This window comes from Octopus bimaculoides, chromosome 25 (genome assembly GCF_046866305.1).
Source record: "Octopus bimaculoides isolate indiv1 chromosome 25, ASM4686630v1, whole genome shotgun sequence".
Classification (NCBI taxonomy): domain Eukaryota; kingdom Metazoa; phylum Mollusca; class Cephalopoda; order Octopoda; family Octopodidae; genus Octopus; species Octopus bimaculoides.
This window is the reverse complement of record NC_142952.1, coordinates 13691994-13706190: the sequence shown is the minus strand read 5'-3', so window position 1 is coordinate 13706190 and position 14197 is coordinate 13691994. Positions and strand designations below refer to the sequence as shown.

At 33.7% G+C, this 14197-nt stretch overlaps 1 protein-coding gene across 14 annotated transcripts in view; it reads left to right on the top strand.

Annotated features, from left to right (window-relative positions):
- The window catches only part of LOC106876481 (syntaxin-binding protein 5), a 435422-nt gene extending 424405 nt beyond the window's left edge, over positions 1-11017 (top strand). For all 14 annotated transcript variants that reach the window (XM_089341867.1, XM_089341861.1, XM_089341866.1 and 11 more), the window contains 6 exons: positions 275-365; positions 2037-2145; positions 3354-3449; positions 4662-4786; positions 7715-7836; positions 10273-11017. In XM_089341867.1, coding sequence (XP_089197993.1) covers positions 275-365; positions 2037-2145; positions 3354-3449; positions 4662-4786; positions 7715-7836; positions 10273-10410 — 681 coding nt within the window. In that variant the 3' untranslated portion in view covers positions 10411-11017. The remainder of the gene's footprint in view (positions 1-274; positions 366-2036; positions 2146-3353; positions 3450-4661; positions 4787-7714; positions 7837-10272) is intronic.
- The last annotated feature ends 3180 nt before the right edge of the window (positions 11018-14197 follow it).

The window sequence follows — 14197 nt, the reverse complement described above, 5'->3', positions numbered from 1 at the left end:
GGCTTCTACACTGTCTCCATTTTCCCAAAATTGCTTACAGCACTTGGGTCATCCTGAATCTATGGTAACTGCACTAACACAAGATGCTACACAGTGGAATCAAATCCAGTTCCTTATGGTTGTGAAATAAATATCATAACCACTAGGCTGTACCTGTTGTTGGTGTCCTCATAGCTCTTCATTGTCTCTTGTTGATATACATCTTAAATGTCTGCTGTTCTTTCTCTCTGTACAAGCAAGATACTGACATTTCTGCCCCTTTGTTTGTTTCCAGGTTATGTCCTTACCTTCTCAGACGTGTGCATACAAGGTGAAGATCACAGAAACTTCTTTTGTTGTTAAATCAGAGATTGTGTCAATCAAAGGTAAGTTTATATGTCCCAGTCTTTTGTGGAGTGTGTAACAATGTGAGGGGAGAGGAGAGGATGGGTGTCAGCTTTGGAATTGTTGCAAAATTGATTAGGTGCAGGCATGGCTATGTGGATAAGAATCTTGCTTTCCAACCATGTCGTCTTGGATTCAGTCTTACTGCACGGTACCTTAGACAAGCGTCTTCTATCATGGGCTGACCAAAGCCATGCAAATGGATTTAACAGATGGAAACTAAAAAAAAAGCCTGCTGAGAGGCGAATACAGTCTGCTACAAAGGCTTTTGGCTCCCTTGAGAAGCTTCTGTAGAGAGACTGATAGAATAAGTACCAAACTCAAAAAACACACACACACACACACACACACAAATCAATTACTGAGGTCAATTTGTTCAATTAAAACCCCTCTGAGGTTGTGCCCCAGCATGGTCACTCTCCAAGTAAAAGATACTCCTTAAATTGCACAAAATTATGGTCATTCCTGTAACAATGTTGATTATCCACCAAAATATAGGATTGGTATTCTTTGAGAGTCACATTGTCTCATAATAACCATGATGTACCTCAATAAGAGATGGTTACAAACATGACATACCTTAATAAATGAGAGATTGGTATGTAAAACTACTTTCCTTATTTAACATCAATAAAATTTTGAGTGGATACATTTGGTTTCTACATTAACCCTTTAGCATTCAGATTACTCTGTTAAATTTAAGGCTCACTTATTGACTGTTTTGAATTAATCATGCATTATCTCGTAGCTTCAAGAATTCAATGATGCAATTGTTTATTTTTAGAATGGCATTATAGGGTAAGTGTAAGAGGCCTGATTATGCTGGTTTGAACATAAAACAGATAGATTATTGGATATGGCCAATTTAAATGCTAAAAGGTTTAAAGGGCTATGTGATAAAACTGGAATGATTGTATCACCAAGCAAACCTGAGAGCTAATGATGGAGGGAAAAACTTTAAAATATTTTACCAATACAACTTCATCTTCAAATTTTAATCATATTCAAAATTTAATTAGAAAAGCCATTAATTTTAATGAAATAAGATAAGCTTTCAAATGTTTATTTTTTAAATTGAATTTTAAATTTTGAATTCACGTGCCAAGTGAACTCCCTTTTTCTCCATAAGATTCTGTCCTAAATAGTGCAACCATCCTACTTTTAATTTATCAGAGATTTTTAATTTTTTTTTTTTTTTCTATTCAGTTTTTAAAAGTTCTATTTTATCACTCGACAATTTCAAATTTATAGCAGAAACTAAAAATTTTCATAGAAATCTTTCATTCTGCACACAAATCTTAAAACTAAACATTTTTTATAAGTGTTTTTTTTTTAATAATAAACTCACCATTACCACTACTACTACTACTAATAATAATAATAATAATTATTATTATTATTGATGAAATGCTTTGTGATATTTCTTCTGGCTTTACGTACTGAGTTCTAATTCTATTGAGGTCAAATTTGCCTTCCATCCTTTCAGGGTTGATGAAACAAGTACCAGTTGAGCATTGGAGTTAATGTAATCAACTAGCCCCACTCCCCAAAATTTCAGGCCTTGTGCCTTTAGTAGAAAGGATTATTATTATTATTATTATTATTATTATTATTATTATTATTATTATTATTATAACATCTACCTCTTACAGATAGTGTCTGTCTTGCGTGTTATGTTGCAAATGGTCGCATCGTAACCTTCAGTTTACCCAGTCTAAAACCCTTAATGGACGCTCCATTCCAGCCTCTCACTGAGATAAGGTAAGTTCTGAGTTCTTCCATTTTGTACATCTTTTATTCTTCCTTTCTCTTTCTGTTTAATTCTTTCATTCTGTATATGTTTCATGATTCCATTCTGTATATTATTCATTCATCCATTCTGTACATCTTTCATTCTGTACAACTTTCTTTCTTTCTGCTGACACATCACAGCTGTATATTCGCAAATATATCAGAGGAAAATTATAGCAAAATTAAAATTTTATAGCTATTTATGTACCATATTTCATGTAAATACATTAGTACTGTACAAATAATATCTCTTATGGACATACCAAGTTTAAAAATACAAAATATACCAGAGGGAGATGAAAATAATCCCAGCAGCAACTAGCAAGAACACCAAATGCTTTTCAGCCTTGTTAGGACTTGTCAGCGTAATGTACTCACAGACAGTCACATACATAAGTAAGATTCGTCACCTCCAATACATAGGAAATAGGGAATAAACTTTCACTGATATTGCAAATAACTGCCCCACTGAATAGAAATCCATTATATGCAATAGGAACAGTATTAAATTTAAATAATCATTTATATATTGATGTATACACATTGTTGAAAAGCAATTTACTGTAGTATTCATCCAGAGATAACATCTCTGAGTAATAGTTGTGGAGTTAAGAAGTTTGCTTCTCGACCACATAGCTTTAAGTTCCCACTGCTCACCACCTTGAGCAAGTATCTTCTATAGACTTAAGCTGCCCAAAATTCTATGATTGAATTTGGTAAAACCAAACTGAAAGAAGCTCATCACACACACATATGTGTGTGTGTGTATGTGTGTTTATATTTGGGTTGTGTGAAACAGTGTTCTTTCTTGTAAATTCTCCTGTCAACAAATCACTTGTTTATTTCACACTTTCAAAAGATTTGTGAAACAAAAGATCTTTTACTTAAAAGACAGGTTAATGTTCAAGGAAGGAAGTGCATCCAGCTGTAAACCTGTTGCCTCAATAATGTATTCATTAATGAGAAAATGGGCATAAAACAGACAGACAGACCAACAGATAGACATATATAAACATAGACAGATGTATAAAGATAGAGATAGATTCATTCATTCTTCACTTTCTACTGTGCTACCTTTACTTTCCATTAACTTCACACCAAAGAGGAATTCTTTCATTTTTAATATGAAGTAACTACATTGCTGTTTCTCTTTCTTTTTCTTTTCTATATTCCCACAGAGTTGCACGAACCTTCTGCTTCAGCAACAATGGTCATGCTATGTATCTTTGTACGCCTACAGAACTTCAAAAAGTTACTTATTCTGCTGAAATGAGGTAAGTCAACTCAAACTATTCTCATTTAATGATTAAATTCTACCGAAGGATCTATTTTCTTGATGAACAATCAGTGGAAATTATATAATTGTGACACTGTTGTTAGAAGATTTAAAATTTTGACTTCAATGTCAGTAAACTTTTGAAATGTTAACATTAAAATTTTGAAATTAATTGCCAAAGGAAGTTTTTAAATATTTGTACTTTTTATGTGATTTTTAGTTGTTACCAAACTACCACACAACTCTGAATAATTTTCATCCATGTATTATGTATAGAAACAGGGTTAGTAATGTGTAAAACTATATGAACTGGGTACTGTCAACTGAAATATGGTCCGTAAAAATTTTTTAGAAAATGTCTAGCTTCACCTGACATATTTGAATCATTTCTGTAAGATTTCACTTTTGTCATCCTTCTTGGAGAAACGGAATAAGTAGGAGTTAATTCATATGACTATAATCTTCTCTGAAAAATTGGCTTCAAAACTAATCAGAAAAATTTTTGTTGAAATGAACTGATCAAACTGTGAACATTTTACTGCTTTCCCTAAAAAAAGAGCTCCCTGGACAAAGACACTTAACTCTACTGAAAGTTTTGTCTGATAAAAAATTAACATTTCAAATAATTAGCTGCTGTACTTAAAATGTTTTTTGTCAATGTGACTGTGACAATAAAGATGTTGATGAAACATTAAATGCAATCCATCTTTCTTTGCTTGCATAAGTTGGTGGAGTGGGTTTTTGTTCAGTCTGTCAGTGAAGTATGCTGAGTTACTCCCCTTGTATATGGGAACCGGGGGACACAATGTGATGGCTGCTATAAAGTTTGAGTTCTTGATAGCATTACTTCCACTGCCAAACAATTCAGCTGTGGGTGAGATAAGAGAATATTCTGTTACTCAGAACAGACTGGGTCAAGCAGTTATGTCCCTTAACTGTGTCCATTGTAATGACAACTACAAAACTTCTTTCGTATTTTAATCCTTTAGCATGCAAATTATTTTGTTAAATGTAATGGTTATTTATTCGCATTATCTCATAGCTTCTGTGTGAAACCAGATCAGGTCCATTTGAGCATATAACCGGTAAAATATATAAGGGCCAGATATGACCAATTTAAATGTCAAAGTATACATTTGTAGCTGTTGATAGTTAGAAATTGATATCAATGAATTAATCAGTTCAGTGTGTCTTTCTTTCATTCTTTCAGACAAAATCTTAATGAAATGCTTGGTGATCTTTTCCTGCCATGTGAAACTCCAGAAGCACCTAAACAAGGATTTTTCAAAAACCTATTTGGTGGTGGTAGTGTTACTGTTGACAGAGAAGAATTATGTAAGTAGTTCACTCCACTCTTCTTCAAAATAAATCCATCATCATCATCATCATATCATCATCATTATTATGGAGGCAGTGAGATGGCAAAAGCATTAGCATGCCTGCCAAAATGCTTAGTTACATTTCATCCATCTCCACATTCTGAGTTCAAATTCTGCCAAGATCAACTTTATCTTTCATTCTTTTGGGGCCAATAAAATGAGTACCAGATAAACACTGGGGTCAATGTAATTGACTGGTCCCCTCTCTCAAAATTTCGGGCCTTGTGACTATAGTAGAAGGGATTATTACCTCTGCCTTAGCAAAGATGGAGGTATTGTTTTCAGTTGTGTTTGTTTGTCCATGGACAAGATGGATTCAAATGAAACTTTCAGAGATGTTTGGCCTCGTGACTGGCACAAACTGATTAGATTTTGGAATCGATCTGGTACCAGACAACGATTCTGGATTATTTTTCCTGTTTTCTCACTTAATTTTTAAGAGCAGACAGGTTTATTTTTAGTATTCTCATTTGTGAGAGCAGTCGAGTTCATTTTAGATATTCTCATTTAAAAAATCATCTCAGGCTAATCATTGAGATGACATTGGTGTTGCCTTGGCAGAGGTTTGCACTCTTTGAGTGCTCTTGTTATTATTATTATTATGGACCTGGAGTGCATCCAAGTAGCAAAAACAGGAATATAAAATATGTATATAGGGTTCATTCATACATGTAACAACTAAACTTTGCTGTATATAATTTTCCTTAATTTTTTTTCTATTTAGCAACAGGGAAAATGGGAAAATAGATCTCAGTAGCTCTTGTTAGTGTTATAAATGTAAAGTAGTTCTACAGCACGTGGTTTAAGAGTACAGGTTAAATATAGAATACAAACATGGAAAATTCTATATATTTATTTGCAACCATAGAAGTGTAAACATAAAAGTGTGGAAATGTTCATTGATAAGTCATTTAAATAATGGATGTTGTAGAAATGTTATGAACAATGTACATAGATATTTTCATGTTTTCTTGCCAATGTAATTATTTGCATTGCTAGTTCAATGTTTGCAAATAAATATATGGTTAACATATGAAGAAAAGTCAGTCAAGTATGTGTGTGTGTGTGGTGTTTAACTCTTTAGCATTCAGATTATTCTGTTAAATTTAATATTTATTTATTCACATTGTTTTGAATTAATCATACTTTTTCTCATAGCTTTGAGATTTTGATGGTGTTATTGTATATTTTTAGAATTACATTGTAGGGTAGGTGTAAGAGGCTAGATCTTGACAGCTTGAGCATAAAACAGATACAATATTTGGCTGGATATGGCTAGTTTAAATGCTATACAGTTAATGGTTAAACTAACATTGAGGGTATGCTGAAATAAAAATGAACTGTTATCAAGAGAACTAATGTGAGCAAAATAAACCTTGACATGTGATTGCTGTCAGAATAAAATGTTAGAAACTGGGGAAGACTTGCTTGTGTCAAATAAATGCTGTCAACCCAAAAAAGAAGCGATGAGTAAAGTTTTCACATGTGTTTATAGAGAGATTGGGCTCCATAGATTACTCATCTCTGATTGGTCAAAACTACACACATGACGAGAATGAATTAAAATATCAGTAGTCAAAGTGGTGTCACTATAAATGTAACCAAATTCTACAAGTTATGAAGCCTAGCACACAATTAAGTTCAAATTGTCACCTGCATAACCTTAGTCTCTCATTCTTCAAACTTTGATTAAATAAGTTCCAGAAAGTTAGACACCATTACTTCAACTAAATCCCTTTTTTTGTAAATGTGTCTTTGTGCCTTTCTTATAAGTCATTATCATTAGAGAGTTGCAACCTTAGTGGGCAACAAAAGTTTGTTTCTTCCCCCCCCCCCCAACATGCAAACAGTAAAAAGAACGATGATAGTAAAATATGGAGCATTAGATGTGAAGATCTGTGGAAACTAAGAAAGGCAGATTGGAAAAAAGTCTGCTAGTTGGTAATGGAGCATGGAATGTAGAAAAGCTGTGGGAACTGCAAATGGAGGTAGACCAAAGTATGTATAAGAAATGTAAAACTATTCCAGGGTCTCAAATCTTTTTGACTTTGTAGTGAAATGGAGATCAAAGAATTACAGACACTCTTTCTCTGGAAGGTTAAAATTACAGATGTACTTTGTATTGAAATATCTTTAAAGCCATGTTTTAAAGTTGAAAGTTTAGGGGGAAATAATGCAGAAATCTATTGTTTATTTTGTTTTATTTATTATACTTGTGTATAACTAAATTATAGGGTTTTATTTTTTTGTTTTTTCAAGATTTCCAAGCATTGATATAGATTTTCTAAAGCCTTGAAGTTTATTTTTTAAAAATCTGCAATACACTGGATACTCTTTGTGGTATACCCGTGTTTGACGGCATACAAGTGGTACAAAAGTAAAATACCCAGTACGCTGTAATGTGGTTGGTGTATGGAAGAGTATCCAGCCATAGAAACCATGCCAAAGCTGACTTTGGAACTCAGCACAGCCCTACAGCTTGCATAGATCCTGTCAAACTGTGCAACCCATATCAGCATGGAAAAAACAGATCTTAACTGATGATGATGATGATGATGGCGCATGGAACTTTGAATGTGCAAAATCTGTGGGAGGGGGAATGATTCAAGTGTGATTAGTTGAATATAGTAGTAACTTTCATACAGTCTGGAGTACTGACGCCTTGACAAAGTGATTGAACCTTAAGGACGACATCTACTTAAAGACAACAAAATGGTGTGCTAAATACAAGGTATTAGTGATAGAGAAACATATAAGATGATGTGGTAAGTTTAGATCTTGGGCCTCAGACCAGATGAGATAGAATTTAGTAGAGGGGCAATATGCAGTGCATATATTTTATGACGTTGTGTTGTTCAAATATTTTTATCATCCCAAATTTCAGTCGGTGAGACCAGTGGAAAAGCTGCAAAAGGTATGGCCAAATTTATTGCTGGCTCTGGCGGTATGCATCATCTCACAGCCCAGTCTACATCAGTTGGCGGTGAAGTGGCTCGAACAAAACAGGTTACTATCTTTTCACTTTTCAACATTTCTTCCTTTTCTCTGCATTTGTATTTGCTGTTTTATCAGCATTTCTCATTATCTCACTAATTAATAAACAGGATGGCCCCTGAGAAAAAAAAAAAAACATTTGTGGTATTAATTTACATTCCATTATATTCTGAGTTCAAATACTATCAAAAAGATAAGAAGCAAAATTGACTTTGGCAGGATTTGAACCCAGCTTCTTTTTTGATCATGTCAGAGCCTTTAACCTTTTAGCATTCAGATTACTCTGTCAAATACAATGCTTTTTTATTCACGTTATTTTGATTTAATCATACATCCCTTAGCTTTGAGATTCTAAGGATGTGATTGCCTATTTTTAGATTAACATTGTAAGGTAGGTATAAAAGGCTAAATCTGGCTGATTTGAATGTAAAACAGATATAATATTTGGGCCAGATAAAGGTTAAAGACCCCCCCCCCCCTTTGGTCATGAATGACCATGGGATTGCACCTAGAAAGTTCCCCTCTGAGGCACAATTCCAGGCAAGGTTGTTTATGGAAGACCAGCAGTCACCCATGCATACCAGCTTCCCCTTTCCATGCCACCAAGGGAAAGGCAAAGGCTGATACAGCTTGGCACCAGTAACATCACAACTCATTTCTACAGCTGAGTGAACTTGGACAACTTGAAATAAAGTGTCTTGCTCAAGAACACAACACACAGCCTGGTTCCCAAATCAAACTCACTACCTCATGGTTGTGAGCCCAATGCTTTAACCACTGAGCCATGCACCAAAGGGTTAAAATAAAGTACCAGTCAAGTACTGGAGTTATCAACACAATAATAATCAATTCAACTAATTATTCCTGTCCTGCGCAAATTTATGATAATTTTGTGTTTAGTGTAAAAATTTAATATAAAAATTATGTTGGACGAAATAGAGTTAGGCGTGGTGAGAAGTTTGCTTTCAAACTACATGGTTCTGGATCCAGTCCCACTGTGACACCTTGGGCAGGTATCTTCTGCGATAGCCCTGGACCAACCAAAGCCTCATGAGTGGTTTTGATAGGCAGAAACTGAAAGAAGCAGAAGTCCATCATGTGTGTGTCTTTGCATTTGTGCTTGTCCTCCACTACCACTTGACAACTGGTGTTGGTTTGTTTACATCTCTATAACTCAGTGCTTCAGTATAAGAGACCAATAGAATAAGTACCTGGCTTAACAAAAATAATAGATAAGTACTGGGGGTGGTCAATCCATTTGACTAAAACCCTTCAAGGCAGTGATCCAGGATGGCCACTGTCCAATGACTGAAAGAAGTAAAAGATGATACTGGATTCCTGTGAGTTTTCTTTAATGCTTCGTTACTTACATTACTAATTATCAAATCACATAGAAATGAAGGACACAACCTTATTCTATTTTACAAGTAAGTAATTTGTCACAGAAAATTTCTAAACTAATTTATCTCCCAGATTTTTTTAACTTTTTTTCTTTCTTTAGGATAATTAACAGATAATACTTTTATAATCTCTCTCTCTCTCTCTCTCTCTCTCTCTCTCGCTCTGTTTCTCTCTCTTTCTACATCTCTGTCTTTCTATATAACAAAACAGGAAAGTGGAAATGGTTTTAGTATCATTTATTCTCCATTACACTTATTTCATTTGCTAAGTTTTACAAGTTATATAGACATGTTGTTGTTGGCACTCTGTCGCTTACGACGTCAAACAGTTCCAGTTGATCCAATCAACGGAACGGCCTGCTCGTGAAATTAACGTGCAAGTGACTGAGCACTCCAGAGACACGTGTACCCTTAACGTAGTTCTCAAGGATATTCAGTGTGACACAGAGTGACAAGGCTGAGCCTTTGAATTACAGGCACAACAGAAACAGGAAGTAAGAGTGAGAGAAAGTTGTGGTGGAAGAGTACAGCAGAGTTCACCTCCATCCCCTGCCGGAGCCTCGTGGAGCTTTAGGTGTTTTCGCTCAATAAACACTCACAACGCCCGGTCTGGGAATCGAAACCGCGATCCTATGACCGCGAGTCTGCTGCCCTAACCACTGGGCCATTGCGCCTCCACTATAGACATTTAAAACTTTGTAATTCCTATTAGCAAATAAAACATGTGCAATAGAGGACAAAATGATATCAAAATTTTCCACTTTCCTATTTTGTTATACAATAACTGCAAATAATATTTCCATAATTCTCAATTTTAATATGTATTTTGGACTAACATACAGCAGCAATTGTGACCACATATTGGATTGTAATAATGGAATAAACAGATGTGCTTCAAGATGAAACAGCTAGGATTTACCTATATAATAGGATTTACCTATATAATACCTTGCTAGCTAGTTATCTGTCTGTGGTTGTAGTAATGAAAATACTTTTTTCCTTTGACCTTTCAATGCTATTTTTAACCTTTTCTCTCTATTTTTTGTAGTTGTTCCATGAACGTGGAGAGAAACTGGAAGGCCTAGAAGACCGGACACAACAGATGACTGCACAAGCTGAGAGCTATTCTCAGGTAGCCCATCAATTGATGTTAAAGTATAAAGACAAAAAATGGTACCAATTTTAGCTTATGGAACTTTTTACTCGTAGATCGTACACCAGCTGTTCAGCTCTCTGATCAGACGTAACACTCTAGTTTAACCACAACATGACAATTTACCGCTGGTTCGTTACTATGGCAGCAGAGTTTTACATTTTACAGCTTGCAAAGCTCCTCAGTTAAGTACCAGTCTGTTGGGAGATTGCCAAACATAATTGGCATGAGGGATTCCTCACTTCTCCATACAATTGGGCTAACACTTGTTTACAGTTGCTGACATTTTGAACTGAAACTAGAATCAATTCTCCAGTACCAATGCCATCAAAGTTTATATCTTCTTCGAGATAACAATTTTGCACTCCTTTAGAATAACTGTGGATAAAAAAAAAATGCAAAATTAAATTTGTGGCATCAATTTGCATTCTGTTTTAAAAAAAAACACTCCTTTTTTTGGGAGCAAGCGCTGACTGTTGGAAGTTTAAAGGCAACGTTTCCTAGTTGATAGAGCAACTTCGTCTTTCTTTAACTTTTAAAGCAGAAGTTTGATTGTTATTTTTTTTTTTTTTTTTGGTCAAATTAATTAAAACAACAAAAAAATAAAACAAAGTGAAAAAAAACACAAAAAAAAAAGAAATTAAAATACCTCTTAAAAGATTTTTAAAGATTTAATAAACTGGAATGCTTGACAGACGAACCGAATGCCTGAATGGATGATAGTAATGAATGGTCTTTACAAGAAGATAAATTTCTAAAACAAAAAAATTTTTTTAAATTTGCAAACTTATGAACTATCTGTGTTTACATCCGTGTGTATGTATATATGTATGTATATGTGTGGATACAACCACCCACACATATATATGGTATGTATGTGTATATATATATATATATATATATATATATATACACACGTACATACATACACATATATACATATATATATATATATATATATATATATATATATATATAAACACACATACAGGCATGAATATATATATATGTGTGTGTATATATATATATGTATATACCCACATTCATGTATCATACATAAACACACACACACATACATACACACATGTATACACAGTGGATATTAGACTTTATGGAAAACTCCTACACTTAAAATGAACCTTTATTGCAGTAAAGAGATCCTTGAGAAAGATTTTCTAGAAAGAAGTTTCCACTAAAACTCTGAAAACGGCTGAGAGAAAGCAAAAACAAAATGACACTTTGTTAATAAAGAGAAAGCGGGATCTCAAAGGATTCTTAAAGTATAAATTTGCCGTTGGGTTTTACGGCAAGTTTTCCTGTTGTTTATTCGCCCCCCCATCCTTTTTTTTTTTTTTTTTTTTAATTTTCTTGCAGTTTCAAACAAACCACTTTGAAAAAAGATAAAAAAAAAAAAAAAAGCTTAATATAGAGATTGTTGAAAAATAATTCATTTTGTTTTTTTTTTTTCATTTTTATCATTTTTCCTCCCTCTCCCCACCCCCACCACTTATCAAACTTTCAACAATGCTGATGTTCATTAAATGATTAAAAAACAAAAAAAACTGAGAGAATATGTTTGAAAACTTATACACACACAAGCACACACACACACACACTCTCTCTCTCACATAGACATATATACATACACACACAAACATACATACACACACACACATATATTCACACACACACACTCACATGTATATAAATATATATATATATTTTTCTTTTCCTTTTTTTTCCCTCCATAAACTGTGTTTAAACTGGGTTTAACAAGTCCTTGTTCCTGTCTATTTCTACATCTCTATGCATATATTTATATATATATATATATATATATATATATATATATGTATATACATATATATATATATGTATATATATATATATATATATATATATATATATATATATATATATATATATATATATGTGTGTGTGTCTGTTTGTGTATTTATCACTTTCTATCTCTCCCTCCCTTCTTTCCCCCTCTCTCTCTCTTTCTCTGTATTTCATCAGCTTTTCACCTCTATGCCAGATTCCATGGCAATGGGATGGCAACACTTTGAAATAACACTAAAATAAAAAAGAGAAAACAAAGAAAGTAGAGGCAAAAAAAGACATTTGTACAGGTCCAAGCGGTAGAATTCTAGTATTTTGTTCCTAATTACTCACTCACACACTCTTTCTTTTTCTTCCTCTTCTTTTTCTTTTTTCTTAGGACAGGTTTAGAATGGAAAAGCAAGCTTGTAAATTTGCAGTCAGTTCACAGGGTTGGTGTGTGTAAATTTTTGCCCCAAAATGCCTCACCAATTCCTTCTGGATTTGAACTTGAGAAACAAATTGATATTTTAAATGGTTTTCTTATAAGGAAACCACATATGAATACCTTGTGTTTTCGTGTGTCTTTATATGTAAATACACACATATGTAAGTGTGCATGTGTGTGTGTATATATATATGTGTATGTATATATATATATATATATATATATATATATATATATATATATATATATATATTTATTGCTTGTTATACTTTAAGAAAGTCATACTGGCAATAAAATCACACTTGCCAGTTGTGTTTCACTTTAGTTTTAGTTATATTATTAGAAGTTATTCATCATGCAACTAATCTGAAGTGAAGTGAACCACAACCCGTGTGTGTGTGTTCATTGATAGTATGACCCTCCCAAAGTCTAAAATATTTGTTTCAACACACACTTTCTGATAAAAAAAAAAAAATACTTGCAAAACAAATTAAAATATTATACACACACTCACACATTTAATTTGGCTGTAAAATAAATGAAATAATTATGTTTAAGAAATTTACTACTAATGCTGTTACTGCTATTACTACTATTACTACTACCACTATGTGACCTTGTGACAAAACACTTGCTCTGTCCATGAGGATTATTTTGCAAACCAATACATTGTATTTTTTTTTTTTTAATCTTTACTCTCTGTATTTGCTCAACCATTTCTTCACAACTCCATACACACGCATACATATACACGCATACATAGTAAAGCCATGTCTTCACAGCTACACACACAAAACAATACTATTTTTTCACTGCATCATACATTCACACACACACATACATACACTGCAAAGCCAATTCTTCACAGCTCCTCCTGTGCACACACACACACACACACTGTAAAGCCATTTTGATTCCTGCAATATTCTAACAAATTACATTCTTTAACTATTTTTGCCTATGCTCCCCTCTTTTGCACTCTTTCTTACACACACACACACACACACACACACACACACACACACATAAAAACATACATTTTGGCCTTTTTAACTGCCTTCTTTTCCACCCATCCCTTCACTACTCCAATATCCTTTTCTCTCTTTTTCTCTCCCTCCTTCAACTATACATACTACATATAACTTGTGTGTGTGTATGTTTGTGTGATTACTAGGATGTCAAACCTTAGGCTTACTTAAGCTCATCTTATACAGATGTGCTTTAACCCCTAAAGTATCCACATTACTGTGCATTAGTCACATTGTTGCGGATGTTCTTACATAGTATCTAGGGTAGAGGTTTAAAATCCTTGTCTACACACACACACACACACACACATACATACATGCATACATGTACACAAACTCTACCACAAATGTGTATCAAAGTAATTTCAAAGGTATGTACAGAGAATAATTAAACAGTTCATAATTAGCACACATTCCAACACATCTTTACACGTACATACACACAGAAAGACATCTATATACATTCATACACATACACACACATCTACATTCATCTGTCTTTATACCTTCGCTATTATTCACC